Here is a 23,653-nt window from a genome sequence, read left to right on the forward strand (position 1 = left end):
TCGCCATCCCCTCCGTGGATTCCGCCGCCCTTGGTTTCGCGCGCGCCAGGCTTAGGAAGCGGATTAGCGCGTGGGAGCGACCGGCGGCGCGCGCATGCGCACTGGGGCCGGCGCACTGCGCATGCGGGAAGATGGCGGGCACCGCGTCCTGAGAGTCGTGGGTCAGCCCGCTCTCCGCCCGCCTGCGTTATACGTTCCGGGCCCGCGGGGCAGCGGCGCGTGTGTCCGCGGCCCGGCCTAGCCAGGTGCACCGGCGGGCAGGCCGCGAGCCCGGCTCGTGCTCGGCTCCGAGACCCGGCGTGTCGAGAGCGGCATCCGACCCGAGCAGGAGAAGGCGGGAGAGCTCCGGGGGTGCGAGGGCCAGGGGCGGCCGGCTGGGCAGCATGAGTCAGCAGCGGCCAGCGCGGAAACTGCCCAGCCTGCTCGTGGACCCGGCAGAGGAGACGGTGCGTCGCCGGTGCCGAGACCCCATCAACGTGGAGAGCCTGCTGGTAAGTCCCGCGGACGGCCTGGGTCCTGGGCGCCGGGGGCCTGGCGCGGCGTGGGGCGGGGCGGGTCCGGTGCGGTCCGATCGGGTCGCGTCGCAGGCCCCGCCTCCTCTTCCCCTCCGAGGGGAAGCCGGACTGAGTGTCTTCGGGGTCGGGAGCTCCCCCGGGCTGGGCCGTGGCCACTTCTCCGTCTCCTCTGCTCTGGCAGTGCCCGTTTCGGACTGTGAGCCAAACCCGCCATTCGTTTAAACTCTTGGCTTCGTGCAACACGGACTTTTTAAATGTGTCGTCAGCCCTCCTGGCTTTTACGTTGCGGCTACGGAGCACTGTTGGAGAAAATTGCTCAACTTTGCGTTAGAAAATCTTGTTTTCCTCCCTCCACTCACAGTCAGAATACTCTGCAAGCTCTCATTTTCCCCTTCGGCCTCCTTTCCCGTTCTCCTACTTAACGCAGCCGTTCAAAGGCTCGTCCACACCTCACATTTCCCACCCCACAGCTCCCCATTCAGCAAATTGTCTTCCGTCCTGTTTGACAGAGAAATAGAAGAAAGATTGGGCTCCCTTCCTGCAGAGGTTAATTTCCTCTATTTTTGCCCCAGATTAGATGCAATATATTCTTCTTGGTTCTCAGGGCCGCTGATGAATCCATCATTTTCCATTTCTCTCCGTATTTTCAACCGTCCTGCTGGTTTCTTCCCATGACTAGTAACTAGACATTTACTGAAGTCAGTATGCCCAGTTCCCTTGGGGACTCAGTGTTCAAAAATAGTTAATGACATTATCACATTTAATTCACAGCAGTCCTAAGATGATTATTCTTTCACAGTTGCCAAAACACACTTGGAAATATTAAGCGGCTTGCCCATGGTTAGACAATACATAGAAAAGACTGAGTTTAACCTCACTGTGTCTTGACTCCAGATGATAAATTCTCGACTGCTTAAACTACATCCTAAATCCATCCCCATCTTAAAATATCCCTCCTGTAATTCCTAATGTCCTTCCATCTACTTACCTCATGTCTTCCCCTTCACAGCCAAACTTTAAAAAAATCGTTTGCATCTACAGTGCCCGCTTACTCCCCTCTCATTATCACCTTAATCCACCTTGACCCCTGCCCTCAGCACAGCTCCAAGACTGTTCTAACGAACTTGCCAACAACGTTGCGGGTTCCAGCGATGTTTCACTCCTTATCTCTGTGGTTCTGATGTGGTCGACTGCTTGCTTTTGTTGGAAACTCTGCATGTTGAATGGCTTCTCTAACACCACACTCCTGGTGCTCTATCTACTCCTCCGGCCTCTTCTGTGCTCCTTTGCAAACTCTTCTTCCTCTTCTCATTCCTTACATGCTGCTGTTCAGGATTCTCTTTTACCTTTTATACACATCTTTCATGTGGGATGGCATTCGCCACCACTCTCATGACTACCGTTACCATCTATATTGGTGGTCTTAATCTTTGAAAATTTGATAAAAGCTGGGAGCCTTCACTATGAAAAAGCCACTTAATTTTGCATTTACTGTCGGAAGATACACACATCCCTTGAAGTCTTAAATATTCGTATCCATTGTAGTTGTTTCAGTTACTACATTATAATAACTCCCAAATCTATGAATCCAACCCAGAGCTTTCCAACTGTCTACTAGATATCTCTGCTCAAATTTGAAACTCAAAATTCAATTCACTTACCTTCTTGCCTCGGCCAGCAACAGCTTTGCTATCTCCTATGTTAATAAATGGTAACACACTCACCATTTTGCCCATGCTCCTATCCTAAGCATTATCCTTGCCTTCCAAACCGACACCCTCTTGCTTTCTCTTTTCCAAACCGACACCCTCCATCTTCCCAATCTAAATAATATTAATCACCAGTACTTGCCACTTCTAACCGTCTATTTTTCAGATTGTTGCAGTGTCTTCCTAACCAGTTTTCCTGCTTCTGGTTTTGCTCCCTTACTTTTCTGTGTATTCTCCACATAGTAACTAACCATAATGGTCTTTTTAAAGCATATTTATGATCGTGTCATTTGGCTTAAAGAATCTATTGTGGTTCCCTAGTGCTCTCAGGACAGATTCGAAATTTCTTAATCAAGCCCCGGGTTTATCTTTTCTGAACTACTTATAGTTGCTCAGTTTTTCATATTTCCATATTTTTTTGGAACCCGACATAGCCACATTCCCCCTTCCAAAGAAGCCTTTTTTAAAAAAACATCCCCTGGTTCTTCAGGTTTAGAGATATGGATCACTTGCCTGAAGCCCTCCCTAATCTTTCAGCACTGGGTTAGCCACTCCCTTTCTGCTCCCAGAGTATCCCGTGCTTACCTACCCACTCTTTGCAATGTGGCTCTTAGGTCCCCGAGTGCAGTGACTCTGTCCATTTCATTGTTACATCCCCAGCCCACTTGGCACCCCTCATAAAAAGATTTGGTCAGTAGTCATTGAATGAATGAAATAGGTACTCTGTAAATATTTGAATGTTTATTTTCTTGCTATAAAATGGTGATTCATACACCTATCTCATTGTTTTTTAGTTGGCTGATTAGGAGTACTTAATAATTAAATACATACAAGTGTATTGCTTTGCAAAGATTAGTTATGTATCTGGCTGAGTGATCTCTGAGTAAATAGCTTGAAAAACGTAGAATTTTGAGAAGGGAGAAGATAATATGGTTGAAGGTGGAACTTAGTCTGCACATTGACAAATAAAGAACATTTAAAAATGAAGAGAATGTAGTCACCTTGGAGAAAAGTATATTTTCAAAGGGCTCTTCAAGGGATGTTATTCCCCAGAACAGGCACTCGGTACAGAGACATCTGTATAGAGAAATTTTTAACCAATTTAGAGGCAGTGCTTAAGATTTTATTCCCTAAAATTCACCTGTATTACACCGTTTACTCTCATCTTTGGGATCTCAGGCTTAGAAGTACAGACCTTGGGAGGTGGGACTTGGGGCAGCAGTGGAGCAGCCTGGCCTGTGCCGCCTCAGGAGCCGCTGGGTCCTGGTGCGTCGTGTGCACTGAGCTCGCCCTTAGTGGTTTTCAGTGCAGACCCCGCTGCCTTCTCCCCTGGCTTCCCAGCTGAGATCCACACAGGCTGCATGATAACTCTGAGCAAACAGGTGGGCGATTCGAGGACTGAAAGGGGAAGTTTCTTAGGTCGTCCAGTATGAGGTTCGACCATCTGCGAGGCATCCCTCACAGAAATCGTACGAGTAACCTCTCATTTGGACTCTTAAAAGACTAGAAGCATTGTCGCCGCCCCTACCCCACAGTGGTGGCTTGCTAGAACCAGAAGCGGCAGCATCCCTGCTGGCACCTGGGCAGGTTCGTCGCATAGAAATTTGAGGGAGCATTCTTCTGAGGACTCCTTCCTAAAGATGCCGAAAAAGCCAGAAATATGTGTCCCGTGTAGGAGCCACCTTGAAAAGGCCTTATCTGGGACAATTTAAGCCTCAGAATAACAGGTTTTGACTTCACTGACTAGAATGAGAATCCAGGCTGTCAGCACAGCTCCTCGGGTGCAGGGTGACACCAGCGACACAAGGTACCTGACCCCACCCTCCGACACAGCACACACCGGGGACAGACGTCGGAAGGCGGCTGCGCCGCACGTTCCCGCTGGCAGGGGATGGAGGTGGGAGTCCCAGGGCAGCAGCCGGTCCACAGCGCTTCTGAAATCCAGGCCGGTCAGCGTGGGGCTCTGCCGACCATGCGTCAAGGCCTGGGGCGGACTCCACGCCCAGCTCTGCCCCTGGCCTCTCGGTTAACCGTCTGGGTCTTCCTTTCTTTTTCGTGACAGGAAATACCGAGTTGTAGCTGAGTCCTTTTTTTTGCCTGCTTCCTGTCAGTAGAATTTTGGGTATCCAGTTTTAATGTGAACCGTTTCTGTCCCTTTTAGTCCAAGCTGGCAGTGTTCTCGCTGAGAGTTTTCGCGGAAACTGTGTTGGATTCGCTCCTGTGAATCTTGTTGTGGTTCACTCGGTACACGAGAGGCCCACGCACAGGTTCTTCATGGTAAACCCGTCTGAACCTGGGCTCCTGTTGGGATGGCGGAGGGACAGTGCCCGGAGGCTTCCTAGATCTGTCGGGCTCATCCTTATCCTCTTTCAGAGGCCTTTTGTGTGACCGAATAGTACTCAGAGGTGCCATCTCTCATCTCCCTGAGGTGTTAGCCGGTCGCGCCCCCACCTTCATCTTGAGGCTGTGTTCTTCCCGCAGTGCCTTTGATTTGGTCTTTTTCCAAAGTCATTCAATTTCGGCTTCTGGAGAGGCTGAGAATTTTTAAAGCCACCAAGCCCTGGCTTTGTGTTTGCTTGTGTGTTTAAAAGCTCTTTCCTCAGTTTCTCCCTCTCACATTTTACTGTGAACTGCAGGAGAAGCCAGGTGCCACTGGCACCCCTTTGCGTGGGATTCTGCTTAGTTAGACTCCTCGTCTATCGATGGCTTCTGCCATCCACATAGCTGCAGTTGACAGTGTCGCTAAGTCCTCTATCTTACCAGAACCAGCTTCCCCCTCACTCCTGGTTCTGATAACATGTTCCTTTGAACCCCTCGCTGTCAGCAAGTGTCCTCAAAGTCTGTATTTCTGCTGACAGTCTCTTTCAAGACCGCTTAGTCGCGAACAGACTGGTAATTGCATGTGGTTGTGTGAGGGGTACCCTTGAGGTACTTGCTGAATCATTAGGGGTCCACAGTTTACCCTCAGATGATTCAAGGAGAACAGCATTCACGTGTACAGTATTATTTCTGCACCTTTTCTGAAGACGGAGATCATTTAAAAGAAAAAATGGGTGTCCTCAAAGGAGCTCAGGTATCCGTCTCTGGCTTCTGTTGTTCCTCAGCGCCAGTGGGGGCCCCACTCCACCCCGTGTCTGGTCTGGGCAAGGGGCCATACGGAGGTGGCAGCCCGGTCATTCTCCCTCCAGGATGAGGGGGCGAGGCACATGGCTCTGATCTGAGGGGCCTGAGTGACTTGGGGCCAAGTGCACGGTGGCATTTCATGTACTCTTCTTTTGTTTTTAATAGCTCGCTGCCTTTTGTATGAGGAAACCTTTATTTTGATTTTAAAGTCACTTAAAAGGAGTGGTCCCATCTAGCCCCATCTGCTCCTGAAGAGCTCCTAGCCTACCTGCTGAATGCAGGTCACCAGAGTTCCAGTAGCTGAGAAGGCTGGCGATGAGTGTTTATTAGGAAGCAGAAAGCAGAAAGCAGAAAGCGAGGCTTTGTGATCTTGCAGTTCACTACGGTGTGCCCAAGAGGGAGTCTCCACCCTGTGTCCTTGTGTCTGTCACAACTCATTGTTTCATAGTGCTAGGTTCTTCATCAGTTAAAGTCACCTATGACAAGGGACTATTTCAGTCTCTGTACAGAGTTTAACAAGTATTTACCAAGTGCCTGAATGTGCCAGGCACTGTTCTGGTTCAGAAAGGAAAACAATAATATGTGCTTGCATAGGATTTTACAGTTTACAGGATTTTTCCACTTCATAGTAGCTTGGAAAATGTAAAGTTGTATCACTGCACCACGTTGCAGACAAAGGTCGGCATCTCCCAGCATCTGGGAAGTCACATCACTGGTCCCCCGAACCCAGTCTTGAACCAAGAGCTGCTTTGAATATAAAGATGAATGTGTCATCACTGTGGGCACTTGGGAAATCTCCAGGATTGTAGACCTCCAGGGTTTATTCATGTTGGGATGTCTATCCCTGAGGGGGCCGTGATGCCACTGTGATTCCACCAAGATAAAGAGAGAACTGTTTTTATATTCAAAGAAAAAAAATGAATGGGTGTCGTTGCAGTCTGTTTTCCCCGCTCCTAGGTAGAGCCAGTACGTGGTGGGAAGGAAAGTCACACCTCCCCTGTTATGCCTGACTGAGGTGTATCCCTGCGCCAGCCTGTGAATAGCAGCAGTGTAGATAAGGAGGCAGAAGGAGGGGTGTACAGAGCAGGAAAAGTGCGCCTCTAGAACACGTGGAGAGCAGATAGTGAGGCGGCCTAGTCGGAAGCCGTAAGTACTGTGACGTAGGACTGGGCCCTGCTGCGCTCAAGAACAGAAGTCTGTTTGCAACGAGGCGCCCGTGAGCCCTGCTGTCTTAACCCCTTCTGCCCATGTCCTCAGGACTGCACTGACAGTCGTGCACATTGACCCTGACCTTATCGTAGTTGAGGTAGTATGCCACAGATACCTGAGCACCAGATCACGGACCGACTGGGAAACTCATAAACGGACCTTAACGTATATAACAAGTCAGGGCATCTGTTTATGTGTGTTTCAAGTCAGTGTGATGAGGATGGATTTTTTCCATTCAGGAATCTCACTACAGTAGTTAGACTGTCTCATACTACATTGGCAGAAGGGTTAAATGTAAAAATGGCAGTGACGGTTGGTCACACTCTTCCCGTGTTTGACTTTAATGGGACCGCCCTTCAGGGTTTCGTTGTGGGACACCATGTTTGAAAGTCACTGTTGTCAGCACTGTTTAAGAGAGCTAGCCAGACATAGTCCCTGCCCCCAGACAAGCATTTCCAGCTCTGGTTTTGCACAGCCCAGCAGGTCTGTGTTTTCCTTTAAATTCTAACAACTAATTTTATGGAAGAATCTATTTCAGTGGAGTTATTCCATATCAAGGAAACTTGCTAATAATCTGTCATCTTGTCATGGAGGATAGGGAGTCATTTGTGCCAAGGATTTGTAACACTGATAAACAGACAGCTCCTTAGCTACTCCTCTTGTCTCCAGGCTTCCCCATTCCCCGATCTCCTTGCTATATTTCTCCCTTGCTTATATTCCTAAACCCTGAGCTTGAATGCGTTCAGAAATCTGTGATCAGTCTCCACTACTTATGACAGTCTAAACTTCTTGCGTGGCTTTCATGGTCCTCGACGTTGAGCGTGGTTGTAGCATGCCCCTGAAGCCTTGTCCCTCAGGGTTCAGCCGCGGGTCCCCTCCCTGGGAATCCCATGATGTCCCTCTCAGGGCACATCCATAGTAGTACTGTCGAGTCTCCTCGTAGAACACCTGATGAGATTCACTCGCCTCAGTTGTGCTAGAGCCAGTTTGGGGGCCGGATTTTTCACTTAGACCACAGCTGAGCCTGGTCACAGCCTGTCTGGAGGCATCCGACCCCATTATGTTTCGTTCTAAGCATGAGGCTAATGTTGGTTTCTGTTTACACGGCTTTATCTAAAGGATTTATTTATTTTTTGCAAAAACAATTTTTAAGCATATTGCAAATGTTACCAGTTTATGTAAACTTTCTTAGCCTCTAAATAGCTGATGAAATGGTGAGCATTGATAATGGAGCTACTACTATTTTCCCAGTGTTTTCAGGAATTTAAAAGAAGCTTTTTGTCAAAATACCAAAGTTTCTATTGTGTAGCGTGCATTTTTTTCCATCATGAGAAATGCTGCTCTTTTTACATTAACCGTAGGGAATGCATGGCTGCTTGTGAAATTTTGTGAGCAAAGTTTTTGAAGCCACTTAAATAGCAAGAGGCAGGCATTTATTTGTTTAGACAGATCTTACACCTCCACTGAGCTTTCCAGAGTCAAGGGCAGTGTCCTAATCATCGTCGTATTTCTTTTTGTCCTCAGTACCTGATGCAGTCAATAAATTAATGTCTGTTCAGTAATCGGATGCCATATTCGTATTTTCTCTCCCTCACCCTTCCCCCCCACCCCCTTCTCTAACAACTTTAGAAATTTAAGTCTAGGAACATTATCAGGTGTGCTTGCAGTTAGGGTAGACATAGTCTGGAAAAAGGACTGGTTTTCTCACACCCAGATTATTCCATGGTGAAAAAAAAAGCTATATATTACCCAGTAAAATGCTGTTCATTTGCATTGTTGTTTTTAAATTGCTAAGTTAAATTCTGTGTCTTCTTTTTTCCAGCCATCAAAAATAAGGATTAATTTAGAAGAAAATGTACAATATGTGTCCATGAGAAGTAAGTTGATTCTTGACTAGGTTTCAGGTGTTGTAGTTTGAACTTCCTTTATTCCTTCATTAAATTATCAGTAGTTTGAATGATTTAAATGATTTATTTTAAATGTACATGAGTTGGTGAGAAACTGTTTGTAAATAGTTTGCCGTGCGTCAGTGTCCAGAGTCAGTCAGAGGAGCTGGAACGCCCGCTCCTCTAGTCCCCCGTCCCTCGGAAGCCCTTATGCTGGAAGTCCTCACCCCGTCTCTGATTTCTCCTTAATTGGGTCCTGATCTCGTGGGATGCATAGTGCATACATGCCCACGTGTAAATCTTAACTTCCCCTCAGCCCCTGCCACAGTCTCACCTGCATAGTTGGTCCCCAAGTTTTACCTTTGGAGTGCTCCTACGCCTGTCCCTTACCACCGACCTAAAATAATGTCTGACATTTATCGAGCTCATACGGTGCCTGCACTAAGCTCTTTGCATGGATTATCACAGCAGCCCTTCAAAATATAGTTATGGATTATTGTTCATATTTCACAGATGAGTACACCGAGGCCCAGAGAGGCTCAGGAACTGGCTCAGGGTTCAGCCCCACACCTTTCTGACTTGAGCCCACAGTCTTAACTACCATCTTGGACCTCTCTTCCAGGTCCTCACTTTCTCAGATGGAGGGCGCGGGATCGTGTTGGCTGCTCCAGGCTCTTCCAGCAGCCGCTCCCCGTCTGTTGCCAGTGTGATTCTTCTAATTCAGGAATGAGATTATGACACCACTTAACCGAAAACTCCTCAGGGATGCTCTGTTACCTTAGAGACAACCCTGACTCCCCATTTATTTGGTTTTATTTGTGTTAAATTTATAAGGCACCTTATATCCTTGAAAGAAACACGGCAGTAGGGACTGGACAGACAGACAGGGCCCTGGAGGCCAGCGTTTCTTGTTTCCCTTTGCAGCCTTGTCCTCCAGCCACTCTATGCCCATCTATTGCTAAAACCGTACTAGCCGTGGACTCCCTGAAGGGGCCATGATCTCAGATGCCACGCTGTCATTTGACATGTGCCCTCTGCTTCGTTTAAGCCTCTGGCCCTCCATCAATGGGAGAGCACCTTCCCGTTCATGTCCCTAGTCCATGTTCTCAGCAACCCCCATGAGGACACCTTCCCCGTTTCCCACTACAGTTAAGGTTTGATTTCATCTTCTAAAGTGACTTTGAATACCTCTCGAAGCACTTTCTCAGAGTATAGTAATAGAATTTCCTTCCTAAACTGTGGAACGTGGTCTAGTTTGAAGACCTTTTCAATCGTTACATTTCTCAGCAACTATCATGTTATAGGTGTTCAATTAATATGTTCTTTACAAAATGACTAACGTGATAGGACTCTACTTACCCTAAGCTTATAAGACCATGTCCTGTTAGTAACTTAGTATAATTAAATGTATGCTTTTTAAAGTTAGAATTTCTCATTTGTAATCTTCCAGGATTTATTGTAGAATTGTGGCTTTCTTCTACCTCCAGTTTAAAAAAGAATCACCCTTGTTTAGTTTTGTTTAATCTTAAGTATAAGACCCATCTTCTGTGAAGACATTTATGCTGTAAGATAGTACTTTTGTTCTTGGAATAATCACCAGTGGTCTTTAACCTGAATGCTGCATTGCAGAGGTTCTGGATAAGGGCATTTGTGAGTGAAGATAGGGTGAGGGTTTCTTTTGGAGCATGCCAACTGTGGCATGCTGCGGGAGTAGAGAGGAAAGGGAATCGTACACTCCACGCTAGGACAGCTGAGTTATTCTCAAGTTCATTTCTTCTGCACACCAAACCATAAGGACTTTTTTTTTTTTTTTTTCGGTATCAAATCGGGAAAGATGAAAAGAATGATAATATTTACTTCTGGCAAGGCCTGAGATGAGGCCCTCATACACTGCGCAAAATTGGTAGAATCCACAGCCTGGAGAGCAGATTTAGCAATACGTACCAAAATTTCTTTAAAAATGCCCTTTTACTCAGCAATTCCAGATCTTAGAATTTATCTAAAGGAAATAAAGAAGGGTACAGAAGTTTAAACAAGGAAGTTTGTTAAAGTCTTGTGCAAAGTTGTGCAGTCATAGGCAATCTAAATTTCCAGTACTGGGTAAGTTAGTATATGTTACATGCAGGCAAATATTATGCAGTCATTAAGGAAAAAAGACCCTTTTTTCCTCGTTTTATTGAGAAGTAACTGGCATTCGTCACTGTATAAATTCAGGGTGCGCAGCAGGATGGCTTTACCTATGACCTGAAGCGATTCCCGCGGTAGGTCCAGTTAGCATCCGCCACCACACAGATGCAGCAAAGGGGAAGCAACAGCTTCTCGTGACGAGAACTTGCAGGGTCTGCAGTCTTGACCTCTCACGCCAGCCGTCCAGCAGCGTTGCGTCGTCGGCATGCTGCACGCCACATTTCCAGCAGAAATACATTTGTTGACCAGTCGGGATGTTCACAGTGTTGAGTTAAAAACAGCATGTTAAAAAATAGGATATTCCTGTTTTTGTTTTCAGAAGTTATATATACATATTGGCACAAATGTGTATGTGTGGAGGGGGCAGAGTATGTAAGAAAAACCAAAATCATCATATTGGGTAGGTGAGTGAGGACATTAAAGAGATTTGAGATTTTCACCCCTTCATTTGCCTGTTAATGTAAGGTAGTGAATATTTTTAAAAATAGGTATGCCGTTTTTCCTCGAGATATGTGATAATTGTCCTAATAGAAGACTACTTTGAGTGCTTTCAAAAACTTCATCAGACAGGGTTACACCGTGACATGCTTAGAAACATTTGAAACATGAAAAAGCGCCAAGTCTCTGCCTTTGCTTTATAAAGAATTCTTTCTTTTTAAAAAAAAAAATTATTAAAATTATTGGGGCGACATTGCTTAATAAAATCAAATAGGTTTCAAGCACATAAAGAATTTCTTAACTTGAAGACCAAATGAGAAATTTAATTTTAAAAATCATTTCTGATCATAATCCTGAAAGTGATGTGGATACAAATGCGAATTCTCACTTTATATCTGATAAGATGCACTAGGGCTCCCAAAATTCACATGTTCGGTAAAAACTGGTCACGTGTTTCAAATACTCATTTAAGTCTAAAGCTTTTGTTTACTTGGCCTAGGCTGATAAACTTTTATTCATTTGAGAGATCTATTTCATAAAGGTTAGCTGTGACTTGGTCAGTGTGTAGAATTTCTGTAGGTGTCTGTGCTTACTGATCAAGAGGAAATAAAGAATTTGTTAATGAGTTCAGAAAGAAACGCTGTTTAAAATTTTATAAATGTGTTGGTTTTGTTTCCCAGAAGCTCTAAAAGTGAAGACACCGCGTTTCGATGTATCATTGGTTTATTTAACGCGAAAATTTATGGATCTTGTCAGAAATGCTCCTGGGGGTATTCTTGACTTAAACAAGGTTGCAACGAAACTGGGAGTACGAAAACGCAGAGTGTACGACATCACCAACGTCCTGGACGGAATCCGGCTGGTCGAAAAGAAATCCAAGAACCATATTCGATGGATGTGAGTTGTGGTCTCAAACTTTTTGTGACTTTTCTTCCTTTTCCTTAAGTGATGATACCATGCTTAAAACAAACTAAATATTAGCGCTATTTTAACAGTATAAGGCAGAGTAAGATGTGACTTCTTGTTAGAAAAGGATTCTGTAAAATTTGTCCAAAGCCATGCTGTGAGGAGCAGTGCTAGGGCTTATGGTGGCATTATTACTCAGTCAGTGATTCTTTCATTAAGCTTTCCTTGCTGATCAGGCTTCATTATTCATTAAGCTTTCCCTGCTCCTGTTAAGTTTGTAGGGTTACGATGTATGTTTCTTTAAAAGTCCCTGTGTAAGGGACTAGAAAAGGGGACAAAAATCAGTTTATATACAGGAAGAATGATGATCACCGAGAATAATGGGAGAGCAGAAGCAAAGTCAAAGTACCTGGTTTTTGTCTGTCATCATGAGAAAGACTGGATGCGAATGTCTGGAGAAGTTCCAGTAACCTGACCTGTATTGTTCTGTGTCTTTTTCTTTAATACTTCTAAAGAGGATCCGATCTCAACAATTTTGGAGCCATGCCCCAACAGAAGAAGCTGCAGGAGGAACTTTCCAACTTATCAGCGATGGAAGATGCTCTGGATGAGTTAATTAAGGATTGTGCTCAGCAGTTATTTGATTTAACAGATGACAAAGAAAATGAAAGATATCCTTTAACTCTGTACCCTGTTTCTTCTTCCAAAGCAGGTTACTTTACACAGTAGAATCAGCTCGGGGATTTAATTAATATGTTTAAGAACCAAAGTTAGACTTTGATAAGTTAAACTCAGTAAAAGTTTAGTAGTATGGCCTCAGACACACTCAGGTAACACATCATAGCCTTCAGCTCCTTGGTGTGGCATTTGTCCAGGTAAATGCCGCATCCAGGTAAATGAGCAGTGCGGTGATGTACCAAGTTTAGCGTCTGCATCTAAAGCTAAATGGGTGGAGCCTTCTTGTTCATGTTCATAGTGTGAATACTATAAAGACGGTAAAATATTTGTTGGCTTTTGTGAAATTCATGTTGGCCCTAATTAACTAAATTTTATTTCTGAAACAATGAATGGCCATTAAATGGCACGTAAAATGCCATGTTAGCCCCCAAAGCCTAACGTAGCCGCATGTCAGTACTGCTACAGGGACCAGAGGGAGAGACTTATCTCTGCAGCTGATCTTCTCCCCATCTCTGGGACCGTTTGCTGCTGCATCACCCTTGTGAGGTGTCACTAATTCTGAACTGTGACACTGATTAACAAAATCCAACAAGTTTCAAGTGTATAATTCAACAGTAAGTCATATATATATATAGTATTATGTGTTTACCGCCCATTTCTTTCCGTCACCACGTATTTAATGCTTTTCTTGTCTGTATCCCATAAAAACTAAAGCTGTTCTAATAGTGCACGTGCATCCCTGTGTTACAAGGATACGTTGTCTTCCCAATGAGCACCACTCTGCTTAGAGGTCCTTGACTCATTTTTACACTGGCATATGTGACATATCAAGATATTCATAGCATTCAGGCCTTCCATGAACAGATTGTTATTGCAGTTAAAGCTCCAGCTGAAACCAGATTGGATGTTCCAGCCCCCAGAGAAGTAGGTAACCCTGCATTTTTAGAAGATTTAAAGAGGAGGCGGGCCACTTGCTTCAGCTGTACTTCATTGCAGTCTCAGTAACTCTTAATTCACAGAGCTGCATACCTGGTACTGCTCAAGGCACTGTACACGTTTTAACTTGCTTCGGATAACACAGGAAGCAAAGCAGTCATGATCATTACCCTTTTAAAGATAAGGAATCTGGAGCACAGAAAGATTAATTTCCTCATGACCACACAGTAAGAGACAGAAAGAGAATTCAAACCCAGAGAGTTTGGCATCAGAGTTTATTCTTAACCATTGGACTATGGCGCCTGTTAGAGGAATCGCCAAGACTTGGCGTCAGTCTTGTACCTCCAAACGAAGATCTGATGTCAGCCAAGGCTCGAGGGAAGGACTAACCGAACTCATAAGAAGCTGATGAGTAAACTAGAACACCAAGTCATGCATATAAGATGAAAAGTAAAATTGCTCTGTAAATGAAAATATTCTTAGCCGCCAGCTGCTTGGCACACTCTTTCCCTTGCAGGAAAGTTTATACTGAAAGATAATTGTCATCAGAAGGTGGCTTGGTGAGAAGGCAGTCAGAACCAAGAAATGTGGCCGTTCTTGGACAGGACAGATCATCAGTTCTGACGGCCTGATAGACCCATCGGCACTCATAGTGATGCCGTGGTCATTCTGTAGGGACTTACCTCCCTCGTAGTGAGGAGTATTCTTACCACCCACCCGTCCCTTATGCCCAGCAGACCACTGTCCCAAGTGAAAGCCCATGGCGTCACTTGACTAAGGATCAGCTGCCTTTTACTCCAGTCACGTTCATATTGTGACTTCTCAGTGCTGTTGCCTTGTTGATTTGGATTTAGATGTATTCCTGGTCATTTCACAGATATTAAAACTTTTTTTTAAACAATCTTTCAGCACATGGGGCATGATAGTCCATTCTGCAGTGACCGGGGGTTTCTTCCTGTGCTATGAGCTGCTTCAGGCTATAATTGCCAAGTCTCGCTGAGCCCTTTGGACACGCCCAAGGCTTTTCATAGCGTCACATTTAAAAGTCGATGCACATGACAAACTATTTCTTAAGCATTTTGCATAATTCTTAGTGGAAGCACACAATTTCCTGCTATCTTTTAGATTTTAGTGTTTTAAATTACACAAGGTATATTTTGTCTTGATCTCATTCTCTTGACTTTTTCAAGTGGATGAAAGGGTGGCCCTTTCAGTTAGCCCACGACCTCCCCAGAGGTCTGCTAAACACACCCTTTTCTTTGAGACCGCACGGTATTTTAGATTTCTCTGTCATCAAAACACTGATTTTTGAGTCTTCTCAAAAATCAGGTTCCTTGATGGGGTCAGTTCGCTCCTTGAGTAGAGAAAGATGGGGCTCCTGACTGCGGGGGTGTTCACTTCTGGCTCTGAAACCGAGTAGCAGTTTTAAGGACACGAGTTGGCCAGTGATTTAATGCAATTAAAGCTAACAGTGATTTTCTCAAATACGTGATAGAAAGGAATCTCCCTGGATTTATATTTTCAGAAATGTCACTTGAAACTTTTGCAGTTCTGTTAAGGGAATAATTAGTGAACTCTGTCATCCTTCGTGGTGTTTGACGTGTCTTTTGCTGTAGGACTCCATCGCGGTGCATATACGGAGCACCAAAGGGCCCATCGATGTTTATTTGTGTGAAGTGGAACAGGACCACTCCAGTAACAAAGTGTCTGAAGGTGTAGGGACCTCTTCATCTAAAAACAAACGCCCCGATAAAGGTAAACACATTGAATTTGTGATTAGGAAAATGTAAGAGTCTAATGATTTTAAATATATATATATAGTGATTTTATAAGTGTATATCATGGCCTTCAGGTAGTTTTACTCTTCCTAGCCACAAAAACACGAGTGAAAAAATTGCAAGGTAATTCTTGATGTAGTTTAGAATATTTCTAACAGCTTTATAGTTAAATTCCATCTGATTTTGATATGAGTGAAAACTTAGAATTACGGTTGGTCTCAAGGGGGTCCCCGCTAGCCGTGGTCTCCATAGAGAAGACCACCAGCATTCCCTGATGGGTGCCTTCAGGTACTTGTTTATTTCTATGAGACTCAAAACGTTAGCCATTAACATAAGAATGTGGTTCTTGCCCAAGAATCTTCAGTTGTTTTTTAAGCAGTTCGCTTATAAGACTTTCTTTCATGTTTGATTTTTAAGGAGAAAATCCTCCACAACAAAGTGAAGAATTGCTTGAAGTGAGCAACTGATTGGCTTTGAGAATTCGTATGTGCAGAATTTGAGAATTAAGTGTTTGGGGAACGTCCTGGATGGAAGAATTATGCATCGAGTTTGATCCGCAGAGCAGTCAGCCAGCCGTGAAGCCCCCACGTTCTCAGTAGCAGTGTAAAGGCCAGTAGTATTTTTGAGTAGTTCACTACCTAGGTCACTGGATAATTATGGTTTCTACATTCAAAAAACAACTCTTTTTATAATTGTTCACTGCTTTTTGTCAGTGAAATGGACATCCAGCCTACCGAAATAACTCCATCACGAAGCGTATTGCTAAAACCAACTGACGGTCAGGCCTGCGATGGTCAGTTCTCCGTGGACTCTGCCCCCTCCTTCAAAGATCATGTGACGTTACCAGAAAAGAAATTGCCTTACGCAGGTTCGTGTCTGCAGTTTGCTGTTGTGCAGTGGACGGGTGCTCACGCACCTGCACGTGGTGTCTGTAACTATCTGTATAATGTTTAGATTACTTATGAAATATGTCCGAGTGAAACTCTTCACCATTGTACAGCCAAATAATGTATATATGGAAAGTAACAGACAAATTCTCTAATTCCTGTGGTATCTATAACTTATTAGAATCCTCTGAATGAGGGTTAGAGGAGAGTTTTTTCCCAAACTTCTACATGTAGAAGTATCTTAAATATGCTGTACATTTAAAGTTCATGGATTTCATTGGAGAATTTCAGTGTGGCTCCCTGCGGCCGTTGTGCGTGAGCAGACCGCTGGCACGTAGGAGCAGGTGTGGGGGTGCTGTCAGCTAGTGGCTCGATGGATTGCGAGACATGAATTCAATCATGGTGAAAATCGGAAACTTTTAATTAACCTTCTTGCCAGCAGATTTCGTAATACATGTCCGTGTGTAGCTTTGCTCTTCAGTCAGAGGAGCTGACCTGTGAGGAGTTAGTTGTCCCCCGCCCTCTCTCCCGCTCGCATTCCCCTGTTTTCATGTATCTGGCTAATTCTACCTCACTGGGTAAGTCATTTACCACTCTGTGCCTCAGTTTACTCAGTATTCACCATTAGACTGTGAGCTCCTTGAGGGACTGTCTTAGTCGTCGTACGCAGCGCCTGGCCCCACGCCTGGCACAGAAACCGTGCTCAGTAGATGTTTGAGTGAATTGTGAAATTAGGCTCATAACGCTTGGCTCGTCTACCATACAGCATTCTTGTGAGCATCATTCAGATTTATATATTAAACATCTCTTGCAACTCAAAATTAAGACCGTGTATAAAAAGATTTAAAGTGATTGAAATGTTAAAAAATAACACTAAGTATTTAGGGTTCACGTATCTCTCAGCTCCGGTGGCTTTTGCCAGTCCCGACCCTCTGCGGAACCCTGGCCGCCTCCCTGCCAGCAGTCACTGCCGGCTTTCTCTCTAGGCCCCGGGGCTGCTAGGGGTCCCCCTTGTCTGGGACGTGCGGAATGAAAGTGAGATTTTAGGCGAGAGTTGTGTGTTCAGGTCGTGTGCTCAGCAGGACGCTCTGGGCTGTGCACAGTAGCATTGGCGGGTGTCAGTTCATATGTGATGGCCGAAACCACGAGGCTAGATGAGGCCATCTAATGAGGAGAGGCCCTCGAGCATCTCTTTACAGGGACCGAGGGGAGGAAAAGCCTTTCCCGAGAAGAAACGAGGGTGGCTCTGTAAAAACCAATGAAGGGAGCGTCGTGGAAGGCGAGCGCCGGGCCGAGCAGCAGCCCCTCGCTGGGACGTGCCGATGCTCTGCTTCACAGGCTTGTCCCGAGGGTGAAGTGAGGTCCCGTGAACACAAGTCCTCTGTGAACTGTGTATGTTACATAAAGGACTATTTCCTGTCACTCCATCCTCTGGTGTCTGGTGTCATCTTTTCACTACTGCTCGCTGGCCCCGGAGCTAGCTCCGCAGCCCTCCGTCCCCTGCGTCCTGAGCAGCACGTCTGTCTCTGCGCGTGCACTGCTGCTTCCGTCAGGTCACTGAGCCCCAGGCCGGAGGCCCAGCTCCTGCTACAGGACACCGGACAGGGCTGCCCCCGCCTCGCTGTCCGCCCTGGTTACTCGCCTTGCGAGCCCCGGGCCAAACCAGGTTGGTCTGGTCCCTGTGCCTGAAACACACTGCACTTCCCCATCCCCATCCCCATGCCTGGCGCTCAACCTCCTACCCGGAGCTGCCTTCCTCTCCTCTGATTCCAGAGCCGCAGCCCCGCCCTGCACCTGGCCCCGCCCTGCACCTGGCGCCGCTGCAGCTGAGAGAGCCTTCGTCTGTCCCCAGACTGCTGTTGGGGTTCCCGCCTGGCAGGGGCCACTGTTAACACGGGCTTATGTTTCCCGCGTTTCTGTAGCATTCAAGTTTTTGCTTGATAAGAGTGACCCTGATTTCATTCAACCTGAGGCCCAAGAATTTAAAAACAAGAACCACAACTTTTCAAAATCACAAACCCACAAAATGAATTTACACTAGGGAAAAAGTGTACCAATTTTGCATTTTGTTAGAAATTGCAGCACATCTGCCTGATTGTCCCTCTCCTGGTGAAGAACACCTTTGTGCTGAGAGCACACCTGTCAGGAGGGAGGCTGTGAACTTGAGGTAGTTACAAGGCCTCTTGTCCAGGCTCCTGGATCCAGCTGTTGGCTGCCAGTGCGATGGGACCTGACACACATTTATAATGATTGCCACCTAGTGGAGAATTAACAGTTACTCAGATTTCTTCACTCTTAAGCAGATGCTGAGAATAGCATTTTCAAAAGGTTCAGAACCCATTATTGATAAAGTGAATTGGTACAAATGTTTACATATTAAAGTTTAAATGGAACAACTTGAGAAGAGAGAAATTACAGCTGTTAAGTAACCGGCGGATACCCTAGCTAAGTCACGTTTTCGGTTCTCGCCGTGATCTAGTCCACAGAGACCTCGAGTGTCTCGATGCCCCTGAGAACATGACATTCGTCCGTGATGTTGGACCTGGTGATCAGGAAGCAGCAAAGACATTAAACGTTCTAGTAAGACGTGCACCCAGGGTGGTAGACAGATCACTCTTGATACCAAGTACTGTATCTGCCAGGGTCCAGTAAGAAAGCCGTGGCGGGTATAACGACAGGTAAGTTGACACAAGAAGGCGGAAGTAACAAGAGGAACTTGAGGTACCAGATACTGGTCATTCAGGAGACAGCCACCTTTCCTCAGGTAAAGCAGGATTACCACAGCCCGGGAGCTCCACGGAGAGGTCCCCACGTGCCTGAAGCAGATGCCACACCAGTGCCTGGACCTGTGATGGGGGAAGAGACACCTGCTGTGTGGCTGGTGCCCACACCGCTGATGGCATGACACCCTGGTATGCATACTACAACGGGGGTTACAGCCACTGATGCTGGCGCTTCCGAGGACACAGCATGGCTGGCACTGGGACTACCAAAGAATCTGGAACCGAGCCATCGCTGTCCTCTTGCTGTGGGGACACTGACAGGAGCTAGGAAAAAAGTCCCTCTGGCCTCCTCCTGCCTTCTCCTGCCATCGCCTCCTTATCAGAACCCACCCAGCCAGCCGGAGACGCTGGGGGCTGTGTGCAGTGCAGCTTGCAGAGCCCAGCCCCAGTGTGACAGAACAGAGAGCGGAGGGCAGGCTTGGATGGAGAGGGATGCTGCACGCAGCACGCCCTCCTGTGCACAGTGGCCCCGTGGAGCTGTCCCAGCTCACTGTGGCGTTAGACGAATCATCTCATCGGTGGATTAATTGTGAAATTTCTCTGTAGTTCTCATAGTCCACGATCCTAAATTGATTCCGGAGTCCGAGGTGACCCTAAGTCCAAGCCGATGACGAGGAGAGGGGGCTGTTTCTTAGGGACGTGCATTCTGATGGTGTTTTGCAACATGGTCTGAGCCACATAAACACAAGCCAGCCTCACTGGCAATACTCGCCTCCCTCGTCTCCATGCTCCTTCATTGTAACCAGGACAAGGGCTTCCTGCAGTGGTTAACATCCCCTTCGTCCCCAAGGTTACCTTACATTCTCTTTGCTGAGGGGAAAGCACGACGTACTTAGTTCTCTACGTACAGCCCGAAACTAGGGAGAGGACGCGAAACCTTACAGTCATTTCAAAACCCGGGAGTGGTGTCTACGAGCATGGCGACTGCGACTGTTTACACTGCTCTGAAATTCGGGGCCAGGAATGCAACCCCCTGGTCTCGAAGCCGAGCGTGTCCCAGCACGGAACCTCCGCGCCCGTAAACCAAGCGGCGACATGCTCAGGGCTGGCACGCGCTGGCCAGCGTTTCTGTAGTGCTTCAGCAGTGAAGCATAGTGCTGTGTAGGCAGAAAGAAAACCATCCACTTTGCATCAGATTGGTAACTGAATTACTCCGCACGTTTCTTCTAGAATTTGTTCTAAAGGCAGCTGTCGTGATGGAAAAATAAAGAATGTAAGCAGAACTTGGGGGAGGATTATCTGCAGGTTCAACCAGTGTGCGGGGCTTGTTTCCTTTAAGTGTCTCTCCTGACCCAGCATCGATTTATTTCTAAAGAGAGAAATTGCATTTGAATGTGAAAGTATCAGTTTTACTAGTCTTTTTGTCCTTTATTCCTCTGGGGATTAAGAAGCCTCTTTGGGGTGCATTATGGTTTCTTTACACTGAAAAGTGTGTGGCTTTTCTGAAATCTCCTGGTGGCATTCTTGATTGGGGTGTTGAGAGAGAGGAAAAGCGAGCATGTGACATCACAAACGTGTTATGTGGTCTTCACCTCATTCAAAACAAACCTAAGAATCACACTCAGTGGATGTCAGTTGTCTTCAAACTTTTTGTTATTTTTAAGCTTTGGTCGTATAAGAATTATGTCGCTTTTTAAAAGCTGAATATGACAATGATTGGAAATGACGAGACCTATCAAGCCATAGATTTACGTTCGGTAAAGATCAGTGCAGGCAGGAGTCTGTAAAAGAGTGAACATTTCAGTCCTGTCTGCAGGCCCAGCTGTGTTATAGGCATTTGAAACCCAAATACACATTTGGCACATTCCCCGCCTTTGACTGTAGCATCAGGACGGACCAGCAAACAAATAAGGATCATGCAATAGGACCAAGTGCCCACAGAGGAAGGTGTGAGGGTGGGGTGACTAATGCGTGGAGGCTAGGAATTGACAGACAGCTAGACGTCTCCAGGCAGAGAAAGGGGAAGAGCATTCCAGACGAGGGAACGTGTGCCGAGGCGAAAAGAAGTCGAGTGCACGCGAGGGACGCAGAATGTGGGAGCGGTGGCTCGCGAAGCTCCGACTGCGGACTGCGGCGAGGGAGTCACATTCCGATCGGCCGGTGCATACACGGGGCCTTCGCAGAGCAGTGCTGACCTCCCTGCCTTGTGTACACGCTCCCGTTTATTCCATCTCATTTTCTTATTTAAAAAAATGCAAAGACCTCGTGAGTCACAAGCTGCGGTTTGAAAAACATTGTGACAGGGCATCCGGGCTTCTCCGATCCCTCCAGGATAAAAGGTGGTGGTTATTATTTATCTGTCCGTGGGATGATCTGATCTGTACTTTATGAAGACGGATGCAGGGAGATCTAGCGAAAGACGTAGAATCGGGAAGATTGGAGTCTGTTCACTCATTCCTTCATTTATTTAATGAGTACATGATGCACGTTTATAAGTTCTGGATATGCAAACACAAGCAGTAAGGCCCCGCCCTCAAAGAGGTGGGCTAGTGGGGCTTGAATCCCGATCTTCCACTTATTAGCAAAAGCCTGACAGTCCCTTACTTAAACCTCTCTGAACCAGGTTGATCACCCATTAAAGTGTTCAGTGGGGGTGGGGTGGTGGGGGTGGGGGGGAGGCAGGGGCAGATATTAGAATTTGGTATCTGACTTAAAATAAGCATTGAGTAAATTCAGTTTTCTCCCTCCTGATATGGAGGGATCTCGAAGAGAGAAGTGACTAGCAGCAAGGAAACAAGATGATGTTCATTTTCTGCTTCAGCCATTTTAGAAAACGTACAGATTATATCGAAGTTATCGACTAGGACGTTTGCTTTTTGAAACTTTGATTAAATGTCACAGCATACTTTGGCATTGCTTAGGAGCACACGTGGGCTCATTTTAGTTTGGGGTCACCGTCTGGCTCTAGCATCCCATAGGGACTGGATTGGTAACATAAAAAGATGCAGCTATTACGTGTCCAAAAATGTAATCGGACACATAAGGATTAAATAAGTTAATGTTTTAAGTACTTATTTTAAAAGTATTTTTAATGTACAAGGCCTAGCACATACTAAGTACTGTGTAAGTATTTGACAAGTTGAAAAAATCACATAGAAACGAGGCTGATCTGACTTGTTTGAGTGGAGGCTGTGACTTTGAACCTTTTATCAATCCAGCATAGGGTCTTCTTACGCGGTGGGAGGCACAGTGCTGCTTTTCAAGGACGCTGACTGTCTGCGTGCCCACCGAGGTGACAGATCAAGCTCTCCATAGCCGCCAGGCCTTCCATGAACAGACTGCTGTTGAGATAGAAACGCCTGCCAGCCAGGGGAGTTCCAAGGGAAGTGGCGGGTGATACACAGGTTTTCTGTTCCCTTAAGAAAGTGAGAAATTGTAACACAGTTGTTAACTTCCTGATGTAGTCATAGTACTGTTGCCCCCCAAGTGTCAAAGAGCCTAAGGGCTGTTTTTATCTGTGCATCAGCTCTGTTAAGCCCATTTTCTAAGTAACATTAGGCCTGCGAGGTGGATAGGTCAGAGCCGGTTTTGCAGTTTATTTGTACTCTTTCCTTTAACTGTTCTGTCCCCAAGAGCATGTCTTTACTTGTAGCCCTGCTAGGGGGAGGCGGGTTCTCCACTGCGTTGAGGCTTCTGAACACACCCAGGTTTCTTTCGGTCCCCGTGTGCTCACACGGCCCTGCTGGCCAGCCATTCTCAGGTCGTCCCCATCTACTAGACCTGGGAAGACTTGGTGGACCTTGTCACACGCAAAGTCTTCAGCTGACTGCCTTCGGAAATCTCCATGGAAACTGTGCTCCTTCTGAGGAACAAGACCATCAAAGCATGTCTACCTACCCGCTTCCCCGCTCCCCGCCACCGAGTCAAGGTGAGCTGAGCCACGATGTTCTCCCTCTAAATGGGGAGCCACGGGTGCGGGGGGCGGGGGGGCGGACCGGTGCCCTTCCAGCTGCCAGTCTACAGCCCGGGGCTTCAAACATTGTCATCCAGATAATGACACTAAGTGGCCCCCCGAAAAAGCTGTTTCCATACCTGGAATGGAAGAGACTAAGCGTGGGATGGAGAGGTCAAGTTTCATGATGGAAATGGCCAAAGGAGACTCCCCCGAAGAATGAATGGGCGGTGCGACTTTGGGCTTCTCAAAAGGAAAATGTCCCTTCCTCAGTTATTAGGGAGAAGTCATGCTCCCAGCTTTTAAAATGCCGATGGTCCCGGACTCAGGGTGGTTCTGCTCAGGAGCGCTGGACTTTGTGAAGGCAGGGGTGCAAACGCGTTCGGCAGAGGCTGGCCAGGCTGAGCTATGATGCTCGGTAGGTTTGGTGTGTTAAGTGCGGTTTTGACCTAATATATTTTCAACTGATGATGGATTTATCAGGACATAACTCCATCGAAAGTCAAGGAGCATCTGAAATTACAAGGAAATGAACGTCTGACAGCAAAACGCATGAACACTCATCTTAGTTATCACACTCAAGCCATTTTAGACTACTAATAAATTACTGACTCTGTAGGAGTTAAAGCAACATGAATTTCCAATTCATACAGGATAAAACTTTATATGCAGTAGGAATAGACTTTTATTTTGGCTTTAAACTTTACTCTATAAACCTTCACCATC

At 46.2% G+C, this 23,653-nt stretch overlaps 1 protein-coding gene across 2 annotated transcripts; it reads left to right on the forward strand.

Moving 5' to 3' along the window:
* Positions 1-102: 102 nt before the first annotated feature.
* On the forward strand, positions 103-17,679 carry E2F6 (E2F transcription factor 6). 2 transcript variants are annotated; one of them, XM_039887842.1, is made up of 7 exons: positions 103-491; positions 8,379-8,433; positions 11,748-11,964; positions 12,489-12,644; positions 13,461-13,575; positions 15,204-15,342; positions 15,783-17,679. In XM_039887842.1, exons 1-7 carry the CDS (start codon positions 384-386, stop codon positions 15,830-15,832), a joined length of 840 nt encoding a protein of 279 aa, XP_039743776.1. In that variant the 5' UTR covers positions 103-383; the 3' UTR covers positions 15,833-17,679. The 2 variants fall into 2 exon arrangements, with proteins under 2 accessions (XP_039743776.1, XP_039743777.1); XM_039887843.1 differs by lacking the exon at positions 8,379-8,433 and having other exon boundaries at positions 106-491.
* Positions 17,680-23,653: the final 5,974 nt, after the last annotated feature.

Source organism: Pteropus medius, unplaced genomic scaffold, assembly GCF_902729225.1.
Source record: "Pteropus medius unplaced genomic scaffold, Ma_sr-lr_union100, whole genome shotgun sequence".
Lineage (NCBI taxonomy): Eukaryota > Metazoa > Chordata > Mammalia > Chiroptera > Pteropodidae > Pteropus > Pteropus medius.